The sequence below is a fragment of the Halichoerus grypus genome, chromosome 1, assembly GCF_964656455.1.
Source record: "Halichoerus grypus chromosome 1, mHalGry1.hap1.1, whole genome shotgun sequence".
Classification (NCBI taxonomy): Eukaryota; Metazoa; Chordata; class Mammalia; order Carnivora; family Phocidae; genus Halichoerus; species Halichoerus grypus.
The window spans coordinates 18,869,932-18,896,482 of NC_135712.1; the positions used below are offsets into that span (position 1 = coordinate 18,869,932).

General features: G+C 43.9%; 1 protein-coding gene across 6 annotated transcripts in view; it reads left to right on the forward strand.

Moving 5' to 3' along the window:
• The window catches only part of APP (amyloid beta precursor protein), a 256,472-nt gene extending 240,070 nt beyond the window's left edge, over window positions 1-16,402 (forward strand). For all 6 annotated transcript variants that reach the window (XM_036072762.2, XM_036072763.2, XM_036072764.2 and 3 more), the window contains 3 exons: window positions 2,995-3,095; window positions 5,738-5,884; window positions 15,207-16,402. In XM_036072762.2, the coding sequence (XP_035928655.1) occupies window positions 2,995-3,095; window positions 5,738-5,884; window positions 15,207-15,308 (350 nt within the window). In that variant the 3' untranslated portion in view covers window positions 15,309-16,402. The remainder of the gene's footprint in view (window positions 1-2,994; window positions 3,096-5,737; window positions 5,885-15,206) is intronic.
• Window positions 16,403-26,551: the final 10,149 nt, after the last annotated feature.

A 26,551-nucleotide genomic window follows, 5' to 3' on the forward strand; every position in this document is an offset into this window, starting at 1 on the left:
GTTTCACATTTCATCACATGCTATGTGAGCTTATTGCCGATGATGTTTCCCTATGTGCAAGCTTACTAATTTTTCTTCCCTTTTAGTGAGATTTGTTTAATGTATAGAAAATCTTTTCTCTAAGTGATTGCACATGCTATACAAAAATGAACTAGAAGGATCTCTTTCTCCTGAGAGTCTCGCAGACTATTGAGCTATAATTAACTATCTGTTGTTCTGACTTGTTATGCGAATTTGAATTCTGGTTTGAGTACCAAAAGTATTTTCACTCTCCTTTCAGAAATAATGTGGGCTTTTACGGTTTTGAGCAGAGAGCTCCTGTTTTTTCGAATTGTTGGTCCCACAAATCTAAAAGAAAAGACTATTGAAGAGACTTTTCTTCAGGTCTCAGAAATATAATTTTAACTGTTGCATTGCTAGATCCTGATGACAACAAAAGGGTGATCTGTAAAGAAATCACTGTGGTTATAACCCCGTGTCAGATTTAAAAGGGCCTGTAGGAAGATAAAAAATACATAGCCAATGAGAAATTAACAGAGCATTAGTATCACAGTCTGATAAACACAATGTCAGGAAGATTAGAGGTCAGAATGAGTTAAAAATTATGAGAAAATGCAAATAATTTCAAAGCAAGAAAATAAAGAATAGAGAGCCCCACAGCTCTGGGATAGGGTCAGGGGTTGAGGGACGGTCAGTGAGGGACGGTAAAAGATGAGAGAGAAAGGGAAACTGTCCCACTTTATGTCTATATTAGAGAGAGTGATCTTCTGAAAGAAGGAAATTAAAGCCCAAGGTAGATCAAGATGAAAAAAGAAAACACTAGCTCCTTGTTCTAGTTTTCTATTGCTTATGCAACAAATAATTCCGTAACTTAGCAGCTTAAAACAACAAGCATTTAGTTACTTATAATTACTGTAATGATCAGGATTTCAGGCATGGATTAGCTGGGTGCTCCTGGCTCTGGGCCTCCCAGGAGGTTGCAATCCAGACACCCTCTAGAGCCACAACCATCCGAAGTGGAAGCTTGACTCTGGTGGGTCTGTTCACTCACGTGGCTGTTGGCAGGACACCGCCATACCTCATCGCGGGAACCTTTTTGTAGGGCTGCTTGAGTGTCCTCGTGACATTTGGGTGGCTTTCCGAGACCAAGTGATCCGAGAAAGAGAACAAGAAGGAAGCTGCAGTGCCTTTTTTGACCTAGACTCAGAACTCATGATCGCTTTCTCTATTGTCTGTTCATGAGAAGCAAGGCACTCCATCCAGTCCACACTTGAGAGAAGAGAATTCAGACCCACCTCTGGGAAGGAGAAGTAATTAACAGATTGGTGGCTATATTCTAAATCTACAACACCTCTCTACCACGTCCAAGTCCTTGTGACCCAGACAGATTGTAGGCTAGGAGACCTGGAGGGTGAAATGGTAGAACCGCTCTCCATGATCTCTGTGGACCCCTGGAAAGCAGGAGAGCTGGGAAGATAGGGGGAAGAGACTAGTTCTGGCAGACGGACAGCAGAGAAGACAGGGTGACCGTCTACAGGCCAGCTGTAGACTGAGATTGATGTCGGCTCTGTTTTCAGATGAGTTCTTAATGGAAGCTTTGTGAACGTTTGGACAAGGAGTCGGGGATCTGTCACAACCCGCATGGGTGCCCGTGGTCTTGTCAAATTATCCTCCGTTTCATTTTGTGTGAGGTTGGCACACGGTTCTGTTGTGGACATTGTGCTTTTCAGTTTCAGCAAGGTGTGTGACAAGTTTCATGGCACCTTGTGGACAAGACTGTAAGAGTGACTAGACAAAAAGCAAGAAATGAGGTCCCATGGGAGCTGAAGGACCTGGTAACGTGTAGCCTGAGCAAGAGCCATCAGGAACACGGTGCCTCTCCTCGAGTGTCTGGCCTGCTCAAGGCTATAAGGTGGAAGGGAGGTTTCGGGCTTGCTCTGCGTTGAACAGGCTCCAAGTGTAGATGCCTTAGGGGAACTGATCTGGGTTTGATGTAAGGAAGCCTGTCATTCTTGTAAGGCAGAGCTATCCGAAATGGAGGCAAATGGATAGATTTTTCTCCATTCACTCAGGAGTTGAGGGTTTGCCCCTTGGGTGAGAATAGTGCAGAGGACATGATTTTAAAAGCCTTTTTCATCCTAAAATTATAACTTTGGATATTTAAATGCTACAACATGGAAACTGATACTTCTATTTTGTGCTTTCATTTTTTTGTTTTAGAAATGGCTTTGCATTTTGTTTTGTAGCTTCAAATTGTTACTTGAAAAATGAAATTTATTACAATTAGTGTAAGACTCATGTAGCAATTTATAGAGAAGGAAGAGTTAGTAAGTTATAAATTCTGTTAGTCCCACTGAAACATTTTCTAAAATTATGTGCTGCAAATCTTTATTCAGCAGACAAAGCAATTATATTCTGTATCTATAACTAAATCACCAAACTAAATAAATAATATGATTTTTACAATGCTTCCCTGCATAGATACATCAACATAATTTATTTGTAATTGGAACAAAGCCCTAAAGTAGCAGTTTGATTCCACCAGGTAATTAATGCTCATTTTTAAAGACTTTTATTATTTTTTCTGAAAGAATGAGAACACATGGGAAAAGACATAGAATCAGCTAAACAATAAGCCCCTAAAACAAACTAGTATATTCTGGGAACGCATCCTTGCCAACCTCCCAACTAGCATTTAACTTCTGGTTTTCCCCATTTAAAAAAAAAAAAATTATAATGTGTGTTTAAAGGCAGTAGAAGCTTTAACTTCAGATTTCTTTAATCTTTAATTTCTTTTTGTTTGAAATAGGTAGTGGTTAAGGGTGTGAATACAGGGTGTCAGTTTTCTTGAAGAAAGTCATTAATCTGTTTCCTCTCACTCCAGACCTAGAAAGGTTTTGTAGCCTTTGTGTTACAGCGTTTGTGGTTACAGAGAAAATGAATTGAGTGTCGTGCGTCATTTAATTATGGTGTGATGCTTATGGATTATTGCAGGTTCAGGCTTGACAAACATCAAGACGGAAGAGATCTCTGAGGTGAAGATGGATGCCGAGTTCCGACATGACTCAGGATATGAGGTTCATCATCAAAAATTGGTACGTAAAATTTACCTCTTCCTGCCACTCAGTTTGTCTCGCCAGATGACCTGTTCACGCTTGTTCATGCTGTGCCAGAAAGCCAGTGAAGGAAAAGATAAAAGGAATAAAGCAGTTGCCTAGAGGGTCATCATGGACCCATAAAGAGAAGAAAAAGAGGGTCTTTATACATTAGTTCTTTGCATCTAGAAGGCCACTAACCCCACTCAGGACTTAGAGTGGAATTAATGTATATCACAATATCCGCTCTAATTCATTTCCCCTCTATTTTCTAGGAAGACGGGTTTATAAGAGGTGGATTTGAAGTTGGCATATGTTAACTATCTCCCTGTGCCTCTCCGTCTCTCCCTCTGCCCTTCCTTCCCGTCCCTTCCCCAGCACCCACGTTTTAAGTTCTGCAGGGGTAGGATCTTTGGGTTTCTACCAAGGTGGGTGGAGGCGGGAGGTGAGCAGGACTCCATGATGTTCCTAGCAGTGTTGCTCACTGAAAGATTTGGACAAGAAAGACGGCAGCTTCCTTTTTGGACAAAATCTCTTCCCACCCACTGTTATTTCCCCCAAATGTTAGACTCGGAGCAAATCAAAGAGCACCCATCCTCTTTGGAGGCAGCTCCCGTAGTTACATAAAATCTTTTACCAGAAGCTTCGGATAAATCAAATCCTGCATTATGTTAGGGTTTCTTTCATCTTATCACTATGCGTAGTAAGGGGGTTAAATTAATAAAGAAGACAATTTTATTGCACATTCAATAGTCAACCAAAAAAATGGTAATAAAATTCTCCTAGCAATAATAAGTACTCGCTCTTAGGCATTTATGGTGCACATCGGGGGGTGGGGGGGGTGGCGTGGGCACATGGGTGCCCTTTTTCAAGGGAGAGAATATCTTTCCAATATTCATAAATATAATTTATAAATCCAAGTAGTAAATTCCAGAAGAAACGCCAGTGAAGCATTGCATATGCCTCTTTTCACTCTCAATAATTGGAGCAAATCCAAAACTGGCTTGTGATTCAGATTTGCATTTCAACTCCCATAATCTTTTTTGTACAAGAACATTTCAGTTTTTTTGAAGCATGATTTTCACTGGCAGGTTAATCCCATCCCAATTATTATGAATTCAGGGGCAATCTTGATGTGGCTGATGCCGAAGAGGTTAAAAAATTCTGGGGGAGCTGCTGAAGAGTCGGGGGCTGGTGGGGCACGGAGCTGAAGATTAATGTGCGGATTTGCATTTTTCTGAAGTCTGTGTCCTACAAGCCCCTCTCCACAATTACGCTAACTCCTGTGATGCGACAGTGACTAATGGTAGCGGCAGCAATTAGGAGAATCAGCTCCCTCTACTGAGCTCGTTGATAAGATAATGTACTATAATTAGTGCAATGAATATTACAAAATTACAGTATTTTCTTAAAGGCATAGGAAGATGTCCAGACTTGCATTTATTCCTGATTACCTCACATTTTTATCATTAACTAATTAATGATTTGCTTTTTATAAATATGTTGAGCTAGCATATTTATTGAGAAAGGGAAATAATTATGAACGGTTTCTCGTTTTGCTGTAGATAATACCCTGAGTAAGACACTTAGAAATCAGCTCTACCTGCCGTATTTTGTATTGCCTTTTCAGATCACTCGGATGTTTGTTGTCACTGTGGAAAATTGGTCATCTTCCTGTGTCGAGATCAGACCGAGAGAATTCTTTAGGGAGCTGTTTTCATTGATTTCTATAATAAATGTGGTATATACTTAGTAGTAGTTGGACCAGGTGATCTGGCAGAAGATCACCTCCTTACATAACAGGATTATAAAAGGTGCCACATGCTTTTATAATTCCAGTTAGGTAGATAAAGTGGAGAAATAGTGAGTTGCTTTCATAAACAATGTGAAGGAATGCTGAATGCTGTGCAGCGAAGTTATCAGACTGAATAAATATCTCTGATGGTGTTTTCCAAAATTCATTGATGTCCAATACAAACGAACAGCAAGAATAAAACAACAGGTTGAGTGGGGTTTCTGGAGAAAACAGTAAGCAAGCAGGAGTTCTATGTGACGATTAAAATTCTTATCTCATCACCTGCTACTTCCCTTTGAAAAAACTCTCTTTTAAGCATTACACTTCTCTGAGGTTCAGTACCATCCTACTGAATGATCGCAGCTAAAAGTCAGTAACAAGTGTCTTTTTTTTCTTCGGATGAACTCCTTTGTCTCAGATGCCTTATTTCTATGTATTAATGTCCCTCTAAGGAAATTAGGACATCTGTGGGTTTGAAAAAGCACCTAAGGCAGACTGGTCATGCATCAGGTCTCCCAGCCGACCTCTTTTCAAAGTCATGATCCATGCCTTTCTTTCCATCCTTTAGTAGATCCCCACCCCACCTCTCACCAGATGTCCCACCTGTCGGAGGGTTTCAGGTTCCTCTTGGCTACTGTTTTGCCTTCCTAAGGCCATGGGGCAGGGGGTTGAAAGTAGTAGCTAGAATGTGTGATTTTTTTTTTTTTCCAAGTATGCACCAAATAATGCAAATAATGGAGTGGTCACCAACTGAAACTTACAGCGTAAGGTAGACACTGAAACTCTTTACATACCTTTTCCAGCGATCTCCTGCAATTGCAATCCTTTCTCTTGTCTTGTTTTCAAGGTGTTCTTTGCAGAAGATGTGGGTTCAAACAAAGGTGCCATCATTGGACTCATGGTGGGTGGAGTTGTCATAGCAACAGTGATCGTCATCACCTTGGTGATGCTGAAGAAGAAACAGTACACGTCCATTCATCATGGTGTGGTGGAGGTAGGTGAACGTGGCTGCGTGTTTGCAAGCAGGAGTTAAAGAAAACTAGTAGGAGATTTTGCTTGGCTAAGAATCATCCAAGTGTCTCTTCTTAAAAAAAAAAAAAAAATCTAGATTCCTGCATGGTGCTCAAGTTTGGCAGCTGTTTTCTTGTTTGGGTTTTCATCGTTCTGACTTAGAAATACTGTGATCAAGGCATTGGGTTGTACGCTGCTCCCTCAGCTTCTTAGAATTTGTACTGAAATGTCAAATAATACTAGCGATGATGCCTGGCTTAAAGATACTGTGATTAGCCTAGAACATTTAAAAGAAAAGAAAAAAACTACCAAGTTAGAAATGAAAAGGAAGGGGTAGAAGTCTGCTTCAAAAAAAAAACCTAAAACCTAAAAAAACCTGAACTCATTTATTCCCTAATTTTTTTGTCTTAAAGAGTCTGACTTACAAGTAAAACCAGGTAGCAGCAATTAATACTAATTTTCAGGAAAGAGTCTTACCTTTAAAGTTTCACAGAAAATCACATGATACCAAACAGCTGAGAGAGCTTACAAGGTTGTTCCAATGTTCAACCTGTTACCCTTCGCTTCTACCGGAGATATCTTCATTTCCGGAGTTCGTGCAGTCACGCTGGAGGTGGGGAGAAGCTTCACCACGTGACTTCACAATTACTGCGTGATGACACTGCAGGATTTTGTCCCCTCAGACCAACATGTGACTACCATGAGTGTATACGGCACGGAAGTCGTGGGTTACCCCAACAAAATAGAGTAGCTACAAGACTGAAATAGGACTTTTTAAACCCATGATACAAAATACTGAAATAGAAAATTTACGGATAAGTTCTTATGCGTTTATTTTTTTTTAAGATTTTATTTTTATGTAATCTCTATACCCGTTGTGGGGCTCGAACTCACAATCCCAAGATCAAGAGTGGCATGCTCCACTGACTGAGCCAGCCAGGTGCATTTAAAATGCAGTTCTGGTGTTGGGCTATGGAGGGGGGAGGGGGGTAATCCTCATAGTATATGTAATTTTCTAGGAAACAGAGAAAGTGAATGAATACATCTTGAGAAGTATGAGAATTTTTAGAGCTGAAAGAGATCTCAGTGATCAAATTGATCTTTTCATTCTGTAGATGAGAAAACAGACCCAGACAGAAGTGCTCACCCACTGTCAAACTAAATAGGGCCAAGATCCAAATACAGATTTTCCCATATCCTATCCATTGTTTCTTCCATTAGAGAGAAGTCCAGATATTTCCAGTGAGTCAAACTTCTCACTAACCCCAAAGACACATGCTCCACACCATTCTCGTCAGAGAAGAGCAGGAAAAGGTTAAATAAGTTAAATGTCTGGCAGAGCCAGAAACCTCATTGTGTTCAGCCCTTAACGTTCTCCAGGCTGCTTGTTTATGAGATCTGCGGGTGGAAATTGGCTTTGAGTCTTCTTCTCCCTGTCCGGACTGGTGTGGACGTGCTACGTGCTGGGGAGCAGCAAGGTGTGAAAGAACAGGATGACTGACAGACTGGCCTCTACACACATCAGATAAGCAATGACCGTGTCACTGACTCTGGGTACTGCTCTTCTGAGAATAGTATTTCTGAGCTTGAGTCCTTTGAAACAGTGTGAGATGTATCCTTGTTAGCATCAGTTTACTTCATTTCTACTCAAAACAGTTTTTTTAATTTCATGTTTGGGCAAAAAAAAAAAGTGTTTTCATACTTGAATAATTAAAAAGTCCCTTTTACTAAAATTAACAAGTCAGGAAATGACAGATGTTGGCGGGGATGCGGAGAAAGGGGAACCCTCCTACACTGTTGGTGGGAATGCAAGCTGGTGCAGCCACTCTGGAAAACAGTATGGAGGTTCCTCAAAAAGTTGAAAATAGGGGCGCCTGGGTGGCTCAGTCATTAAGCGTCTGCCTTTGGCTCAGGTCATGATCCCAGGGTCATGGGATCGAGCCCCGCATCGGGCTCCCTGCTCCGTGGGAAGCCTGCTTCTCCCTCTCCCACTCCCCCTGCTCGTGTTCCCTCTCTCACTGTGTCTCTCTCTGTCAAATAAATAAATAAAACCTTTAAAAAAAAAAAAAGTTGAAAATAGAGCTGCCCTACGACCCAGCAATTGCCCTACTAGGGATTTGCCCCAGAGATACAAAGGTAGTGATCCGAAGGGGCACCTGCACCCCAATGTTTATAGCAGCAATGTCTACAATAGCCGAACTATGGAAAGAGCCCAGATGTCCATCAACAGTTGAATGGATAAAGAAGAGGTAGTGTATTTATAGTGGAATATACTCAGCCATCAAAAAAATGAAATCTTTCCATTTGCAATGACGTGGATGGAACTAGAGGATATTATGCTAAGTGAAATAAATCAATCAGAGAAAGACAATTATATAATTTCACTCATGTGGAATTTAAGAAACAAAAACAGAGGATCATAGGGGAAGAAAGGAAAAAATAAGACAAAACCAGAGAAGGAGACAAACCACAAGAGACTTTCAATCATAGGGAACAAACTGAGGGTTGCTGGAGGGGAGGGGGGTGGGGGGATGGGGTAACTGGGTGACGGGCATGAAGGAGGGCACGTGATGGAATGAGCCCTGGATGTTGTATGCAACTGATGAATCACTGACCTCTATCTCTGAAACTAATAATACATTGTATGTTAATTAATTGAATTTTTAAAAAAGAATGCTCACTCATTAAAAAAAAGCCCCTTCTCGTTTCTTTAATATATTGTATGGGAGTTTTTTTGTTTTTAATTGAAGTAGAGTTGACCTACAGTGTTCTGTTAGCTTCAGGTGTACAACGGAGTGATTTGACGACTCTGTGTATTACACAGCGCTCAGCACAGTAAGTGTAGTCACCGTCTGTCACCAGTCATTGTACGTGTAATGCCCTCGGACTGACGAATCTACCCAAGAAGCATCTTCCTTTTTATCAGGTCTAGTGCCTATTTGGGGCGCCGAAGTCCAAAGAGCTATATTGGTTTGCTAGAGCTGCCATTACAACGTCCGAAACTGGGTGGCTTAAACAATAGAAATTATTTCCTCACAATTCTGGAAGCTACAAGTCTGAGATCAATGTGTCAGCGGGTTTGGTTTTTCTCTGAGGCCTCCCTCCTTGGCTTGTAGGTGGCCTCCATTGGGCCTTCACATCATCTTTTCTCTGTGCATGTCTGTGTCCTAATCTCCTCTTCCTGTAAGGACACCAGTATTGTCGGATTAGGGTCTGCCCCAATGATCTCATTTAACCTTAATTACTATTTTAAAGACCCTGTCTCCAAATACAGTCAAATTTGAGGCACGAGGTTAGGACTTTAGCATAGGTTTGGGGAGGACGCAGTTCAGCCTATAACAGAGCCCAGGGATGCTGGGCAGAAAAGCAAGGTCTCTCTCAGGGACTCTCTGCCATGGTTGTGCATGAGACTTACCAGCTACTTATTTAAAAGGTCCCAGCCCAGACCTAAGGAAACAATTTCCAAATGGGCTTAGAAGCTGAATGTTGAAAATTTTCCAGCTGAATTGGACATGCAGTCATTTTTGAGAATCCTTGATCTCTCTCCTTTCAGTCACCAGTCTGAAGTGTAGAAAATAGTATCTCTTGTGTACAAGAGAACTACCTACCTTTGTATTTTTTTTTTAAGATTTTATTTATTTATTTTAGAGAGACAGCATGAGTGGGGGGAGGGGCAGAAGGGGAGGGAGAGGGACAAGCATACTCTGTGGTGAGCACAGAGCTGGAGGCTGGAGGCGAGTCTTGATCTTAAGACCCTGAGACCCTGACCTGAGCCAAAACCAAGAGTCCGAGGCTTAACCTGCTGAGCCATCCAAGCGCCCTGAGAACTAGTTACCTTTTAAGCCTCGTTACAGCAGCCTAGGTTAAAAGTTTCTTGTGGTTGGTCACCAAGAAGAGTCTCCTTGGATTTGGGTTGTCAGAGAATAAGTTGACACTTGAACACAGATTCCAGAAAAAAAAAAATTTTTTTTTTTCATTTTGAAGCCAGGAGGCATCCTTGAAGGAGCAGAATTGTAGGGAGGACAGTTGTTCAGCTCTTCTCTTGAGACTCATTCCGCTCACTCCTTGAGAGCATCTAGAAACCTCTCCCGAGTGAGTGCCCTCCTTATATTGTGTTTCTTCTCCTTATTTCTTCTCACCTCCTCCTTCTCGAAAGTGCAGGTGTCGAGAGCCTGGAAACCACCCCCTTCTCCCTCTCCAGGCCTTCCTTGCTCTCCTTTCTGGAAGCATCCCCGTTCATGGTTCCATGTGGAGCAGTGCTCGGCAGCCCCAGACCAGAACCTCATCCGAGGTGCCGTTCGCCATCCCCGCCGCCCTCGGGAAGGTTATGGTCTGGCTGGGGTGGGTGAATGTGGACCCGAAGAGCTGTGGCCCACGGAGGCACCTAGGTGGTCTCCCCTGGGGCAGGCGGTATCGGGTGCCGGCGGCGGGGGGTTGAGAGCAGCGTTTCTCCGAGAGCAGAGCAGCATCAACCCCGAATGGATGGGACCCTTCCCTGGACGTGCTCTGCCCATCTCAGCAGGCTCTCACACTCTGGTCCCCAGGAGCAAGCTTATTCCCAGCTCTGGCTCACCTGCTTCATTAGTGAGTAACCCTGCCTCACTGAGAACAAATAAATGAGCGTTTCCAGTTAGACTGGCCTGCGTCTGTCAGGATGGAATACTGTCCTGCTTCACGCCATCAGTGCGTGAAGAAACGATGAAAGCCACGGTCTCCAGGACCTCCCTTCTCAGAGCGGGAAGATGCCTCCCTTCTCAGAGCGGGGAGATCGCAGAGACCTGGAAATGAAAACGAGCCCAGTGTTTTTATTAATAGAGCTGTTACCAGTTGGAAATTAGCGGTTGCCAGTTTTTGTTTTTAAAAAATAAGCGGTAAACATTGATGTGATGATTTGCTTAGCCCTGGGGCGCCTGGGTGGCTCAGTCGCTAAGCATCTGCCTTCAGCTCAGGTCATGATCCCAGGGTCCTGGGATCGAGCCCCGCATCGGGCTCCCCGCTCAGTGGGAAGCCTGCTTCTCCCTCTCCCACTCTCCCTGCTTGTGTTCCTGCTGTCGCTATCTCTCTCTCTGTCAAATAAATAAATAAAATCTTTAAAAAAAAAAATAAAAAGATTTGCTTAGCCCTGAGGCCAGAGGTTCACTCCGTAAGCCGTTAGCCAGCCACGCTCCCCAAGGAGATGACTGTGCTTTGTTGGTGTCTCAGGCAGTGATGTGACGGCCCTTTGTTCCGCTCTGTCCCTCAGGTGCCCACCGTCTCTGGTGGCTGAGGGTCCCAGGGCTGGCTGACTGATCCCAATTGCTCCTGCTTTAATAAGGTCCTGTCCCGTCCACTGACCCCAGATGGCACTCTTCTACACTGATGTCGATTGACACTGGATATTCCAAAATGCATATTGTAGCTCTTTCCACCACTCCTCCTAAATGGAGACCTCCCCTTTAATAAGGGGGTTGGAAGGGACAGAGGGTTAAGGGTACAAAGTGGCAGCAAGTTGTCAATGAGACCTGGAGATCTAATGCACAGTATAATGAATGTAGACCCCAAAACTGTATTGTAATCATCAAACTAGCTAAGAGGCTAGAACTTAATTATTCCAAATACTAATAAGAAAGGATAAGAATGGATAATTCTCTGACCTGACAGAGGTGCTAATTACCACTACAATGGCAAGCATATTACAATGTATAAATGTATCAAGTTAACAGGTTGTGCATCCTAATTTACATAATATTATGTGCCAAATATATCTCTGTAACAAAAAAAAAATGGGGGGGGTGGCACAAATTCTCTTTATTACAGGGTATAAAAAATTTTTCCGTTCATGGGTCTGATAACTGGACCATCAGAAATCTCCCATCCTTCACACCTCCCCAGCCATCTGATTAATGATCTAAATAAGAAGAGAGGTCCCAGTTAGCTTTTTATGGAGTTACAGCATATGACTTTCCCTGATGAATGTGCCATCATACTGATAACATGATAAAAATATGTCCTGAGGGGTCCTTTCTTCCTGGCGAGAAGGTGACCCACCAGGGTGGAGTACCTGGCTACCTCTAACGGTGCTGTGCAGCGGTTGAATCAGGTTTAACCTGTGGATCAGGTTAAATGGGAAGCAGAAGTACAGGAAAGAGTGGCCGGACCCAGAACCTCTTGTGGCTGGAAGCAAACAGCAGGAAGAAATACTAGAAAGTCAAAGGAAAGCATCAGAGATGAATGATGATGAAGGCATAGCAAAGGAATCCATTGCCTGCCTGAAAGATCACTTAACATGGGCAGCAAACAGAAGTGAACTACTCATAAAGGAGATGGAATTACAGTTGAGAAGATGAACGTGGACACGACTGAACACAAAACCCAACCCCGGGGGGTTAGAGGAGGGATACTAGCTTGAAGACCTGGTTAATGTTTGCTTTGTTTTCCTTCCTGTTGCACGAGCTCTTTGGATGTTCTTACCCTCCGTTGTGATTATGTATTAAGTCACTGGTTTATCTTCTCCTTTCCTTGGATGAGCTGAAATGGAATATCTTAGGCGCCAGGACTCTGTAGTTCAGCCTAGCTCAGTGTCATGCATGAAAGGGACACCCAGTAACACATCCTGCTATTATTCTACATAATAAAATTTAAAACGTGGAGTTTACTGGCTTACCGCACCCACACTGGAGACGACATGACATGGAGGAGACCCAGATAGAATTTCATCTCTGCAGTCTTGACAGTTGAGTTGTAAATTCCTCTGGATATAGTGAAGGAATAAAGGTTGAAGCCAGGCCAGAGTGCAGTGCAGAGGGTCCCGGGGTCTCCCATGAGACCCAGGGCACAGAGCCTAGAGCCAGAAGAAGACTTAGGACCAGTTATTGATACGATCTCGTCCAGGAATTCGGGGGGGGGGGGGGGCATGTGCAGAGGTGATGTGCACGTGTGTTTTCATCTCAGCAAGTGATAGGCGTTCCTGCCTGGTGGGCCAACAGGGATTCTGTCCCCAAGTCCATTGTTCCCTCATTCCTTCTAGAACAGGCATCACTGGCTTCAACGTCCCCCAGCTCTGCTTTAAGGGAAATAATATTGAGGTTTAATTGAGCTGTTGATGCCAAGGCCCTGCCTGCACTGTAGTGGGCTGGCCCTCACCTGGCGGCCCCCACCAGTGCAGTGGCTTAGCTTTGAAGGACCTGTCCCTGAGCTCCACCACGGAGGAAGCCTCCCCCTTACCTGATGCTCTTCCTTTAGTGGTAGGTTTATCCGCGGCTCTGAGTACTCAGTGCTGCACCTTGAGCTTCCGAGGGGCTCGGGATAAAGAGATACAACCCAAACTCCTTGGGCGCCATTTTATAAAACTAATTCCTCCTCCTGAAGCTCCCGAGCCCTCTGAGGCCTGAGGGCTCGGCCTCCCCGCCGCAGGAATGGCGAGGCTCGAGCTGCCCTCCCAGCAGCAAAAGATAATGAGGATTAGCGGGTGGAAAAGGGCCAAGAAGGCAGGAACGTTAGACGCCTGCCTTCCACCCGGGCCTCAGCCTCCCATTTCTGACAGGGCTGTTGGAAGCGTTTGGCTTTGGCCTTTGAAGAGGAGATAAATGATTAAGTTGCCAGGTGTTCCCCTGACCTTGATGAATGCAGATGACAGGTGACAGCCCGAGCGAGGGTTGATGTGTTCCTGGAGGACAGACAAGCATGATATTCTAACCGTCGCGCAGCATTTTTTTCTGTACTCGGACACGGGGCAGCTTTGCGCTGGATCTCCTCAGCAGGACTTCTTTTTTTTTAATCTTGAGACCATTTGAAATCTCAGTTAAAAGGTGGCACAGAGACTAAAAGATGCCCAGGTTCGTATGGCCCTGGTGCTGCAGACAGGCTCTTTCCTGGCGAGCAGAGGAGTCCGGGAGTGGATGAGATCTCTCCTCACTGGTGCTCATCTTCAAGGATGGCGTTTGAACTGACAAGTCCGTGGCCAGTGACACAGTTGCCAGTTAAAGCACCGTGACCTCATTTGTGGACAACCCAGCAGGACAAAGGACGAGGAGGGCTAGGAAGAGCCCCTGTGATGGGTTCCCGTGAGGACGGCGGTGGGAGCGTCCGTCTGCGCGGTGTCCTCTGAGCAGGGACTTGGGAGCTCGTTGGCGGCTCTGTTCTCCGGGGACGGGCCCCGGCCTGTGGTCGGAGCAACGTGAGGACCGGCCGCAGAGTGCAGGCAGCTCTGACGGGGCCGCGGAGCGGGAACGGCCTGTGGGTGGGGGGTCGGCAATCGTGCGCGGAGCGGGCGGTCTGAGGGAGCTGCTCGCCGGCCCGGCTGTCCCGGCCTTGGCCGAGGGGGCGATGCCAGCTCCTCAAGAGGCGCAGTAACCAGGCTCCGCTTTCGTGCATTCGGCGGAGAGTTAGGTACTTCCTCCCTCCTGTGCAGGGTGGGGGTGCGCCAGATAGGCTAGATGATGTATGCGCGGACAGCCACCCCCACGTCGCGGGGCTGAGCACACCTTGTCGGATGTGCAGAGAGCAAATACCCCTTCCCAGCTCTGGCCTAACAGTGATGCGGGACGGGGGGCGGATGGGGCACGGCCAGGTTTACAGCTGCTGGCCTGCTCCTAGACGTACAGCACATCAACACAGAGGGTCTGTTTGTGGATCTTTGGCTGGACATACTTCCGTAGTCTTGGTACTCAGTTAAATATATATATGTGTGTGTGTATAATCTAGAACAGTATATTCTTTGAATATTTTTCCTCTTTTCCTTGCCACATGGCCCCTTTGATATATGTAGATCATCCTTTTAATTAAAAGATTCTCAGACCTCTTGTCATATTAAATTTAGTGAAAGCAGGGACAAATTAAAATGAGTGTGGAAAGATAATCAGCATTCTAGAATTTATTTAAGCGTCTGCCAATATCCTTCGCTGACTCTCCATGATGCTCTTGGATTTTTATTTCCAGCTTAGCACCACACTTTCGAGTAAAACAGTTTTCCGTTGTGGCCTTTTGGTCCCTTAGTGAGCCAACAGGGAAGAAAAAAAATATTTATTGCGCTGCATGTATCCAGTTACTGTTAAGCGCAGTGGGGGGGGCGGGGAGGGGGAAGCAACCAGTGAGCACTTTGCGGGCAGAGCCAGCTCGGCAAGGTTTTAGGCGCCACCTGGTGGCCGGATGGAGCTCGGTCCTCACGTTCGTCCCTGTCCTCGTAACTGGTGGGCACAGGCATCCTGCTTGGAGGGGTCCGTGGGAAGGAAAGAAGCTAACTGTACTCCTTATCCTTTACCGTTCGGCGTGTGCACCCTCAAAGGATCAGTTTTCTTAATTCATTTTTCCTCGCCCTTGCATTTCAGGTTGACGCTGCGGTGACCCCAGAGGAGCGCCACCTCTCCAAGATGCAGCAGAATGGCTATGAAAACCCAACTTACAAGTTCTTCGAGCAGATGCAGAACTAGACCCCCGCCACAGCAGCCTCTGAAGTCGGACAGCAAAACCATTGCTTCACTACCCATCGGTGTTCATTTATAGAATAATGTGGAAAGAAACAAGCCCTTCCGTTTTATTATTTACTCATTATCGCCTTTCGACAGCCGTGCTGTAACACAAGTAGATGCCTGAACTTGAATTAATATACAAATCAGCAATGTATTCTCTCTCTTTACATTCTGGTCTCTACATTATTAATGGGTTTTGTGTACTGTAAAGAACTTAGCTGTATCAAACTAGTGCATGAATAGATTCTCTCCTGATTATTTATCTCGTAGCCCCTTAGCCAGTTGTATATTATTCTTGTGGTTTGTGACCCAATTAAGTCCTACTTGAAATATGCTTTAAGAATCGATGGGGGATGCTTCGTGTGAACGTGGGAGTGTAGCTGCTTCTCTTGCCTACGTATTCTTTTCCTGATCACTATGCATTTAAAGTTGAGCATTTTTACGTATTCCAAATGATCTAGAGAATTTTTTTCCATGATTGCGTTTTACTCTACAGGTTGCTGCTTCTGCTAGATTTGTGATATAGGAATTACAAGGATACACATTTACTCCTTTGTGCCTGTTTTATGTGCACACATTAGGCATTGAGAATTGAAACTTTTTTGTCCATGTACCTTTGGATCTTTGATAAAGAAAAGAATCCCTGTTCATTGTAAGCACTTTTACGGGTGAGGGGGGTGGGGGGAGGGAGTGCTCTGCTGGTCTCAAATTACCAGGAATTCTCCCAAAAAATCTTCCGCAGGATGATTGTACAGAATCATTGCTTATGACCATGATAGCTTTCTACACTGTATTACATAAATAAATTAAATAAAATCACCCTGGGCAAGAGTTTTCTTTAAAGGCTAACTAGGAACATTAAATATTCAGAGTCATTGGGGGTTGGGGGAGAAGAAGAGGCAGATGCAGTTTCTTTTAACCGGTCTAAAACGTTTTATTTATGACAGCGAAAGAAAGTGAAAGGGGAAGGCCTGCCTGGACAAACCCTTTAAGATTTGTCTTCAATTTGTATAAAACGGTGTTTTCATGTAAATAAATACATTCTTGGAGGAGCACCATTGTGCTGGTGTGAATGATTCCATGGTAACCAGCTGCTGAGCACGAAGTCCCCCACAGTGAGAAACCTCATGTAACCTAACCCTGGACATCCACACCTTTGTAGCTTAACTGCAAGTCTGAGTAGGAAATCGGGGCCAACATGCTTCTTCCGGTGCTAATCAAATACTTCATTGACCTAATTCAGTTTTTAACTTGGTCCAGAGTATTTTGTGGCCGGATCTCGGTCCTCACGTTCGTCCCTGTCCTCGTCTGCTTGGACTGCTGTAATGAAATACCACGCACCAGGCAGCTTACAAAGCACAGAAATTTCCTTTTCCCAGTTCTGGAGATCGGCAGTCCACAGTCAAGGTGCCAGCCTGGTCATGTGAGGACCTTCCAGGTCCAGATTTCACATCATGTAAGGGCGCTAATCCCATTTGAAGGATCCTCGTGACCTGAGTCATGTCCCAAAGCTCCCCCCCACCACCACCATACCATCACCTTGGGCATTACAATTTCAACACAAGAATTGTGAGGGGATACAGACATTCAGACAGACCATCACCATCTCAAATAAGAGATGAAGAGAAAACTTCTGGGGGAGTTCAAAGCTAAGACAAGCGGATAGCTGTCTCTAAGGCAGATTTTCTGAACTGTGGCACAACTGATTCTATAGGGAATCATTCCTTGTTCTGGGGCGCTGTCCTGAGCATTGAAGGATGTTTAGCAGCATTTCTGGCTTCTACTCAGATGCCAGGAACACTCCCCAGTTGTGATTGTCAAAAATGTCTCCAGACCTGGCCACATGCCCCTTGGGGGGGGGGGCTAAATTGCCCCCACTTAGGAACCACTGCTCTAAAGCTATTTTAAAACAGTGTCTATGGGCATGATTTTTATCGGAGAAGTCTATCCAGTCGTTATCCCAGAGTTGTAAGAACACATGGACCTGGTGTTTCTGCTGTATTATGCTTGGAATCAGCTGAAAATGTGCACAGGCCTTCCCATTTTAGCTTTAGATTCGACCTTTTAAGTTAAAACACTGAGCACAGAAAATTAATCAAGGTTGTGTTATCATGCACTATGCTCGATGAATAGACTCAATTAAAACTTGTCTGAGTGTGTCCTGTTCTCATGAGAACAAAACAGCTCTCTCCCTTCTGTTAAGGGCACTTAGACATGACGGCTATCTGAAGGTGCATATGAGAGTTTGGGTCTAAGTTTGAGTTTCGTTTTGCCTGGCTAGAAGGTAGCCAGTGGGGGAAAGTTAGGGGAAAGTAGGACAGTACATTGCTCAGGACACTGGTGAATTGAAACCGACTTGCTCAAAGGTATATTATGTTACTCCCAGGCAGCCTTCAATCCCAGTAACCGCAAGTTTTAACTTTGATCATTTCAGAGCTAATGAGAAAATTTAAAGCCTATGTAGATAGATTTTATAGATACATAGGTAGAATTTATGAAAAGAAATGATAACGCTTTTTAATCGTGGTTTTCAACTTGAGATACATTGAATCCCCAAATGGTCCGGGGATTAATCAATAAGCAATTTGTCCAGCCCAGAGATCAATGAGACCTGGGGGCAGTTTGGCAAGGCCAACCTGATGGGTGACATGTGGCATCTCAACATAGTTTTGATTTGCATTTATCTTACTATGAATAAAGTTCAATATTCTTTGATTTTTCAAGGGCCATTTTGTGTTTCTGAATTTTCTGTTCCTGTCTTTCGTTTGGGGCTTGAAATCTATTTTGCCAGCAGGATTGCAAACCTGACTGCCTTACTATTTCCATTTGCCTGATAAATCTTTGTCCACCCCTTTTATTTTTACCTTTTTCGATTGCTGTGTTTTAAGCGTGTGACTTGTGTACAGCACAGAATTGGAGTTTTGCTATATGAGCCGATTTGTAAGTCTTTTTGGCTTAATAGGCAAGTCAGGCGCATTCAGTTTTATGATATGACTGCTATGTTTGCTCTCAGCTCTGTCATCTGTTGTAATTACTGAGTGTATTATATTTACTGTGTCTCTCGGCGAACGCGTATGTGCATACATGCGTGCGTGCATGCTTGGGGTTTATAGGAGGCTTTGTATTTTCATTCCAGTGGTTACTTTTTTACTAATGATTTTTGTAGTGTGCTCCCTTTTTTCTCAACTTCTATGAGGTGTCTTTACCAAATGATATTCTTTGACCCCTTCCTACCACCACCTACACAACAGTGAATGGTCTTAACCCTGCTTTTCCCCTTTTCTCCCCCTTCTCCCATTTTTTTCAGTTGTATTTGTTCTATTTATTCAGACATAAATGTTTATATATTTTTCTTCAACCCCTGATGCCACCCAATTCTAGTCTCAACTCTATAAGTGGAATATGTGAAATACTCTCCAATGGTCTTTTGTCCCCAGATATCTTTTGGTTGGATGAAGCTCACCCTCCAGTTAGAAACTGTTAGAATGGGGCGCCTGGGTGGCTCAGTCGTTAAGTGTCTGCCTTCGGCTCAGGTCATGATCCCAAGGTCCTGGGATCGAGCCCCGCATCGGGCTCCCTGCTCTGCGGGAAGCCTGCTTCTCTCTCTCCCACTCCCCCTGCTTGTGTTCCCTCTCTCACTGTGTCTCTCTCTGTCAAATAAATGGATAAAATCTTTAAAAAAAAAAAAAGAAAGAAACTGTTAGAATTTCTCAGCAAGAGCGTGTGTGGGAGGTGCGTAAGGGTCAGTTGGAGGAGTGTGGGACTCTTGATCTCAGGGTTGTGAGTTCGAGCCCCATGTTGGGTATGGAGATTACTAAAAAATTTTAAAACAGCACGTGTGGACAGTATCCCTAAAGTTCTAACACATTCAAAACTGATTTTCTATGACCTTGAAACTTGAAGGGCACCTTCCTTTTCCTTAAGTGTCTAGAAAATGCTGCCCCACTGTTTCCTTGCTTCATATGTTGTTGAGAAATCTGAAGCCAATCTACCTCTCTTTCCTGTGTTAAGTGTTTTCGTTTTTTGCCTAGAGGCTCTGAGAATTTTTTTTCTTTTTCTTTAAAGTCTAATAATTCCGAGTTGATTATTCATGCAGTTTTCCTAGGTAACCCCCAGGGCCCTTTCAATGTGTCAATTCAGTTCTTTATTTCTGGAACTTTTTCTTGGATTACGGTCTTAAATACTCTGTTCCATTATTTTGTTTTCTTCTTCAGAGACACCAGGAGTACACGCTTTTGGCCTCCTTTTGCTCATTTCCATTTCAACCTCATCCTGATCCCTTTTTTTAATTTATTTTCTCATTTTCATTCTGTTTGTTTTCCTTCTCCTACTCAGTTCCCTTTATTAAGTTTTTATTTGAACCCATTCTCCTGTGGGCACCTTGTAGCCTGTTCTTTATTACTGATACAGTCCTGTCATTTTCTCCTCTGTCTTTCCTAAATTCAATCAGCTCTCGTTGCATTTCTTCCTGATTTTTTTTTTTTTTTAAGACTTTATTTATTTATTTGACAGAGAGAGAGATAGCAAGAGCAGGAACACAAGCAGGGGGAATGGGAGAGGGAGAAGCAGGCTTCCTGCCGAGCAGGGAGCCCGATGTGGGACTCGATCCCAGGACCCTGGGATCATGACCTGAGCCGAAGGCAAACGCTTAACGACTGAGCCACCCAGGCACCCTCTTCCTGATTTTTTCTTGATTTCTCTCAGCTTTTGTATTTCTGATTCGGGGGATTTTCCATATCCCCAGGTGCACGTTGGAGACTATTCAATTCAGTGTTGTGTTGCAATTCTTGTCAACTTTATGGTTGTTTTGTTGGGGAGACTTCAGGAGCAGAGGAGCTTTTATTCATAAGGTCTCACTTTTCACAGTCATTCTCTCTAGAAATGGTCTGCTTTTTTCTGTTTGTATTCATATCATGGGCAGGTGCCTAGTTAAGAGCACATTCTTCTGTCTGTTCTGCTCTGTTCTGTGTTCTATTCTTTCATGGGTGGTGTTGGGAGGGCAGGACCAAGTGTGTCTTTTTCCTGTTCTCTGTAGGATTCTTCATTTTTGCTCCGTCTTTCCCTTCACTGCCTGCCTCCCAGGAACACCCCCTCTTCTCCATAGTGTGCATTCTCCCACAGAACCCTGGGCTTCTCCAAGTCACCCTCTCTGGTCCTGCCCCCTTGCAGACCCCTCTCTGTAGCCAGGGGTATATGCTACCAAGTCCCCCTCTGTGTTCATTATTTTTGTATATATTCTTTCATTTTCTCTTTTGAGGGTGGTTTTGTCTTCCCCCCCCCAAAGTCCCTGGCTCCTCTCAGGTCTTTCCTCAGGATCTTCAGACCTCTTTCCCCCCATTGCTGCACCCACCCATTGGTTTGTGGCGGCTGCCACACACCAGCAGTGGGCATGCTGTTGGAATTTGTTTTGATTTGTTTGTTTCCTCTACTTATACTTTGAAGGTTGCAGTTTCTCTTCCTCTTAGTAATGCTGACGAGGGAGTTTGAACCACCATTATGGGGAAATCCCCACGCTAGTATGTTTGAAAAGCTCCCGCAGGTGATTCCTATATGCAATAACAGGGTGGAGAACCACTTGTTATATCACAATGTGCTTTGTTGTTGTTTTTTTTAAGATTATATTTATTTATTTGAGAGAGAGAGACAGAGCATGAGCAAAGGGAGAGAGAGAGACAGACAGACTCCCCGCTGAGCAGGGAGCCTGATGCCGGGCTCTATCCCAGGACCCTGGGATCATGACCTGAGCTGAAGGCAGACGTTTAATCGACTGAGCCACCCAGGTGCCCCTCACAATGTTCTTTTAACTTGTTTTACATATATTGCCTCAAAAATATTTTGGCTTCCTGGCCATGACTATCTGGTTTTCCTTCTACCTGAGTCCTCCATGGAGTGCTATGTCTTCAGAGCTGTGTTTCTCAAAGGCTCTCTCTCCCGTATCGGAATGACCTGGAAGCCTTGCCAAAAAAAATGCAATTTCCTGGATCCCATCTTGGATCTACTTAGATAATCTCTGGAGTCTCAGGACTCCTCATTTTGAATAAGCACATCCTTCAATGATTGTATAAGCCATGAAAGTTCATAAGAATTGTGGCTTTAGATGTTGGTGGCCCCAAAGGCTCTGTCCTCAAGTTTCTCTTTTATACACTGTCCCTAAGTAACCTCAGCCACATGGAAAATATTCCTTATAACTCATATGCAAAACTTAGATCTTCTCCCTGAGTTGCAGGCCCAGATTCCTTTTTTTTTTTTTTTTTAAGATTTTATTTATTTATTTGACAGAGAGAAAGACACAGCGAGAGAAGGAACACAAGCAGCAGGAGTGGGAGAGGGAGAAGCAGGCTTCCCCCCCCCAGCAGGGAGCCCAATGCGGGACTCGATCCCAGGACCCTGGGATCATGACCCGAGCCGAAGGCAGACGCTTAACGACTGAGCCACCCAGGCGCCCCCCCATTTTTGTTTTAATAATATACATTGTGATTACAAATGCTATGCATGCTAACTGTAGATAATACAGAATATAGGAAGAAAAAGGATTCACCCATAATCCCCCCATCCCGACAGAAGTATTGTTAATACTTTTGCATATATACTTTCAGTATTTTTAAGTCACATAGATTTACCTCACTTGCCATTTTTTCATATTCTGGAACCTATTTCCTGCTTTTCCACTTGCTTTAATATGTACATATTCTCATGTCACCTAAAGATTTCTTAACTATTTTTAAAGACCATATAAGGATATTTAATCTACCTTCTTGGGGAATTTTTTATTATTACAATGTTTAAGCCAATATCTTTGACCACAAATCAATGTGTTCTTTAGTTTTTGCTTTTTAATAAAAGCTAATTTAACATCTGCTTCAAGAATGCACATAAATCAGGCTCAGCCTCAGTCTCCTGATTTGTAAAATAATAGTTCTTCATACATTGGTCATGAAGATTAAATCTGTTAATATATATGAAGTGGTCAGAATGTTGTCTGACATGGAGTAAATGGTATTTAAGTGTTAGCTACTCAGGGGAGTGTCTGAAAAGTAGAAGGGTATTTGTAATTCTTACCTCTTTATCCATAATATCAAAATTTTCAAAAAAGGAAGTCCCGCCCTCATCAGTAGTATATGTGAGTGTCCTCTCAAAGTACCCCAGGACTAAGGGGGACTTGGATAATGTCGCACATTGCCAAGCTGAAATGAAAAAAGAAAGACTAATTTTGGCCTCACTGTACATACCATTTTCCTATGAGGCTGGTTGTTCAGGGATAATTCTCTTGTAGAAGATTCTTGAGAGGTCCTAGAGACCATTCTCTTCTCTTCCTTCTTCCCTATGTACAGATAGAAGGACCCTACAGTGGTGTGATTTTCTGTACATAGGAAAAATCAGAGCACAAAACACTATGTAATTCCCTTGCTTTTATTACATATATGTATATATTTTTAAAGATTTTATTCATTTATTTGACAGAGAGAGAGAGCGCGTGCACACAAGCAGGGGGAGCGGCCGAGAGAGGGGGAGAAGCAGGCTGAGCGGAGAGCTGGTCAGACGTGGGGCTCGATCCCAGGACCCTGGGATCATGACCTGAGCCGAAGGCAGACGCTTAACGACTGAGCCACCCAGGCGTCCCTGATGGTATATATTTCCTTGTGGAATACATTTGCAGATCAGATCAGAATATGGAGATCCGCTGGGGTTATCAAAGCAACAAAAGCTGTTGTCCACCTCTTCTGGTAACTGAGAGGGCCTGAGGCGGACCAGCAGGCAATGTCTCATTTTGAACACTGCTCTCCGTTTGAAAAGGTTTTAGAGTGATTTCCAGAGTAAATAATTTTAATTGTCAGGAAGTTGTCTTGGAAAACGAAGTATTCTTGGATAATCTGTTTGACACACCTCAGAGCCTACTACAATTTTTAACCACCCTAAACTTAGTTTTTCTTAAGCTATGCTCTATTTCTCCAAACTCAGAATCTTTCTTAGGGACCTCAAACATTCCTCCTTCGGTTTGTGAGGTGGCCACAGCTGCTTCATCTCGGCTCATTCATTCACGTCACACTGTTACTGAATGTCTACTGTATACACCCAGACAGTGCCAGGGATGGGGAATACAGTGGTTAAAAAACAAACATGTGCTTTCACTCTCAAGACCTTACAAGTCTCCGAGTTACCATGACGACCCAAACAGTGATTGCACACTAACAATTTTTATTTTGCCACAAGTCTGCGATTTGAATAGGGCTCAAAGGACAAGGCTCGTGTCCACATAGTATGAACTGGGGCAGCTCGACTAAAGGCTGGAGGATCTGTTTCCAAGATGGTGCACTCACATGGCTGGCAAGTTGGTGTGGGCTGTCAGCTTGGGAGTTTGGCCAGAAGACTCAGTTCCCCTCCACGTGGCCTGGACCTTCGGAGAGCATGGTGGCAGAATTCCAAGGGTGAATGTCCCAAAAAAGAGAGCAGAAACTATAATTTTTGCCCTTTTATGTCCTGGTCTCAGAATTTCCATGATATCACCTCTGTCGTACCCAATTCATGGAAGGAGTCACAAGACTTGCCTCAGATCAAAGTGAGGGCACATAGATTTTATCTCTTGATGGAAACCATGTTGGAAAACTGTGGACATGTTTTAAAACCACTACATTAAAAAAACATGTATATGTATATATATTCCATTAGAATAAGTAGAGGTGATAGCCATTTCTCTTTCTTGATCTGCCTAGCATAATGAACTGGTAATGAAAGACTGTTTGGGGCACACAAAGGATGTAGCTCAATTCCCTTGGGTAGGACAATTTCTTTTTATATTTTCCATTCTGGACCTGTCCCCTGAACTTCAGATTCCCTGTCGCCTGCTGATCTCTCCATTTGAATATTTAACAGACATCTCATACTTAACGTGCTCAACATCAAGCTCCAGATGTCTTACTCCTCTTTTTTTTTATTTTTATTTTTTTAACATTTTTTTTTTTAAGATTTTATTTATTTACTTGACAGAGAGAGAGAGACAGCGAGAGAGGGAACGCAAGCAGGGGGAGTGGGAGAGGGAGAAGCAGGCTCCCCGCTGAGCAGGGAGCCCCCGATGCGGGGCTTGATCCCAGGACCCTGGGATCATGACCTGAGCCGAAGGCAGACGCTTAACGACTGAGCCACCCAGGTGCCCCTGTCTTACTCCTCTTATTGCCCTTCCATTCTCATGAAATGACAACTCCTGCTCTTCCAGTTGCTTAGGCCAAAAATCACAACCCACTGGTTATCCATTGGCCTTATTCCCTCATCTCCTTTAGGTCTTTGATGGAATGCCATTGTTTTGATGATGTTGTTCCTGACCAATCTGGTTAAAACTAAACTCCCTCCCTGCCCCCAGCATTTCCTACACCCCTGCCCCCCATCATTTTTCTCCTTGGCACCATCTTACTTTTATTTGCTTACTGCCCTCCTTCGTGACAATATAAATTCCATAAAGGCAAGATTTTGTTTCTATCTTGTTCACTAACGAATCCTTAGTGCCTAGAACAGTGCCTCACACAGGATGATTGCTCACTTGTTTGAATAAGTGCATACGTTTGGGTTGTCACACTTTGACAACTAGCACAGGGAAAGGATTGAGGAAGGGGCAAAATGGGAGGAAGGGGAATGACTTGCCCAAATATCATATAAACACTGGAGAGAACCAACAGAGCTGTATGTCTTGTTTTGCTTTCTCAAGATCCAGTCACAGACTGAAGAGTTTTAAATATTCTTCATCCTATATGGGCTGGGCCTGAATAAAATGTCTTTGTTTATGTCAGTTTCCTAAGGTAGTTTCCTCGATGTGGGTGTGGACGAGTGGCCTGGCAGAGGAAATAGGCTTCTAATCAGTTTTCGTGGCCAAAAACAACCTCTAAATTCCCTGCATAATTTTTACTCATCCTTCCAAACCGGAGGGTTTTATCTACGGCCAGAAACCCTTTCACATCAAGGGACAGAGCTCCAACAATAAGAAAAGGAAAGCGATCGTTTAATGAAAATTACCCCTATTACTGAAGAATTGTACTTCAGCTTAGAAATTATGATAAAAGCTTTGGTGAATTGCACCAGGAAATACAGATCCTTAAGAGGACAGAGAAAAAATGACAAACTCAGAGAAATAAACACCTCAGGAGCATTCAACGGAAGGCTTGTACAGTATAGAATCTCCAATGAGCTTCAGGAATTGAGGGAGCAAAATTGTCTGCGAGGAAATGGGCCTAAAAGAGATGAGTTTCTGAAAGCTACATCTTACCAATTTCAGTGTATATTTATAATCACATGTCTGGTCTCTCCTGGCTCGTTTTAAACTTTGGCTACTCATGAAAGCTCTGTGTATATGGAAGAAGATTCTTCTTCAAGCCAAAAGATGATCCCCAAAACACTGACTCCCAGCAGACACCTCAGCTCTGTCCTCTGAGTGTTCCCTCACAGAGGCCCATGGGTATGCAGGGCCTGGCCCACAGACTCTTATGAGACTCTCTAAAGATGTTTCTGGCTAAAGATTTGGTATCTTTTTTTTTTTTTTTTAAGATTTTATTTATTTATTTGAGAGAGAGAGAGAGCATGAGTGAGGGGAGGGGCAGAGGGAGAGGGAAAAGCAGACTCCCCACTGAGCAGGAAGTCCAAAGAGAGAGACGCAGGGCTCCCTCCCAGGACCCTGAGATCATGACCTGAGCCCAAGGCAGACGCTTAACCAACTGAGCTACCCAGGCGCCCCAAGATTTTGTACCTTTATCTCTAAGAGAATAGGAATGTATTACATTTGACTTTATGACTGTTTTTTAAAAAATAAATGAAGTAGTCCTCAGATCCCCAAGCTACTTCTCATTCTAGTTACCAAAATTTTGCCCAAATGTTTAAGATCAAAGACATATTCAAGGGGAAGGGGCATTAAAGATTATTTAGATAGGTCCCTTATTTTACTGAGGAGGAAAGTAAGCCCAGTGTTGTGAGGTGACTCACCCACAGCTCTGGCCAAGGTGAGCAGGACTCTGGTCTGTTCCTCTTACATCCAGCTCTCACTGAGACCTATGTTTGTTTGTTTGTTTGTTTTTCCCCTTAAGACTCCATATTAGAGCTTGTAATGCCCTCCCTTAAAACGAAGTCTTGGCTCTCCCAAACCTCTACCTTGTTTCCCTAACATCCTTCCTCACCCCCACCCAGTGGTATAGTGCAGAGCGCCCCCCAGTGAATTCAGGGAATTT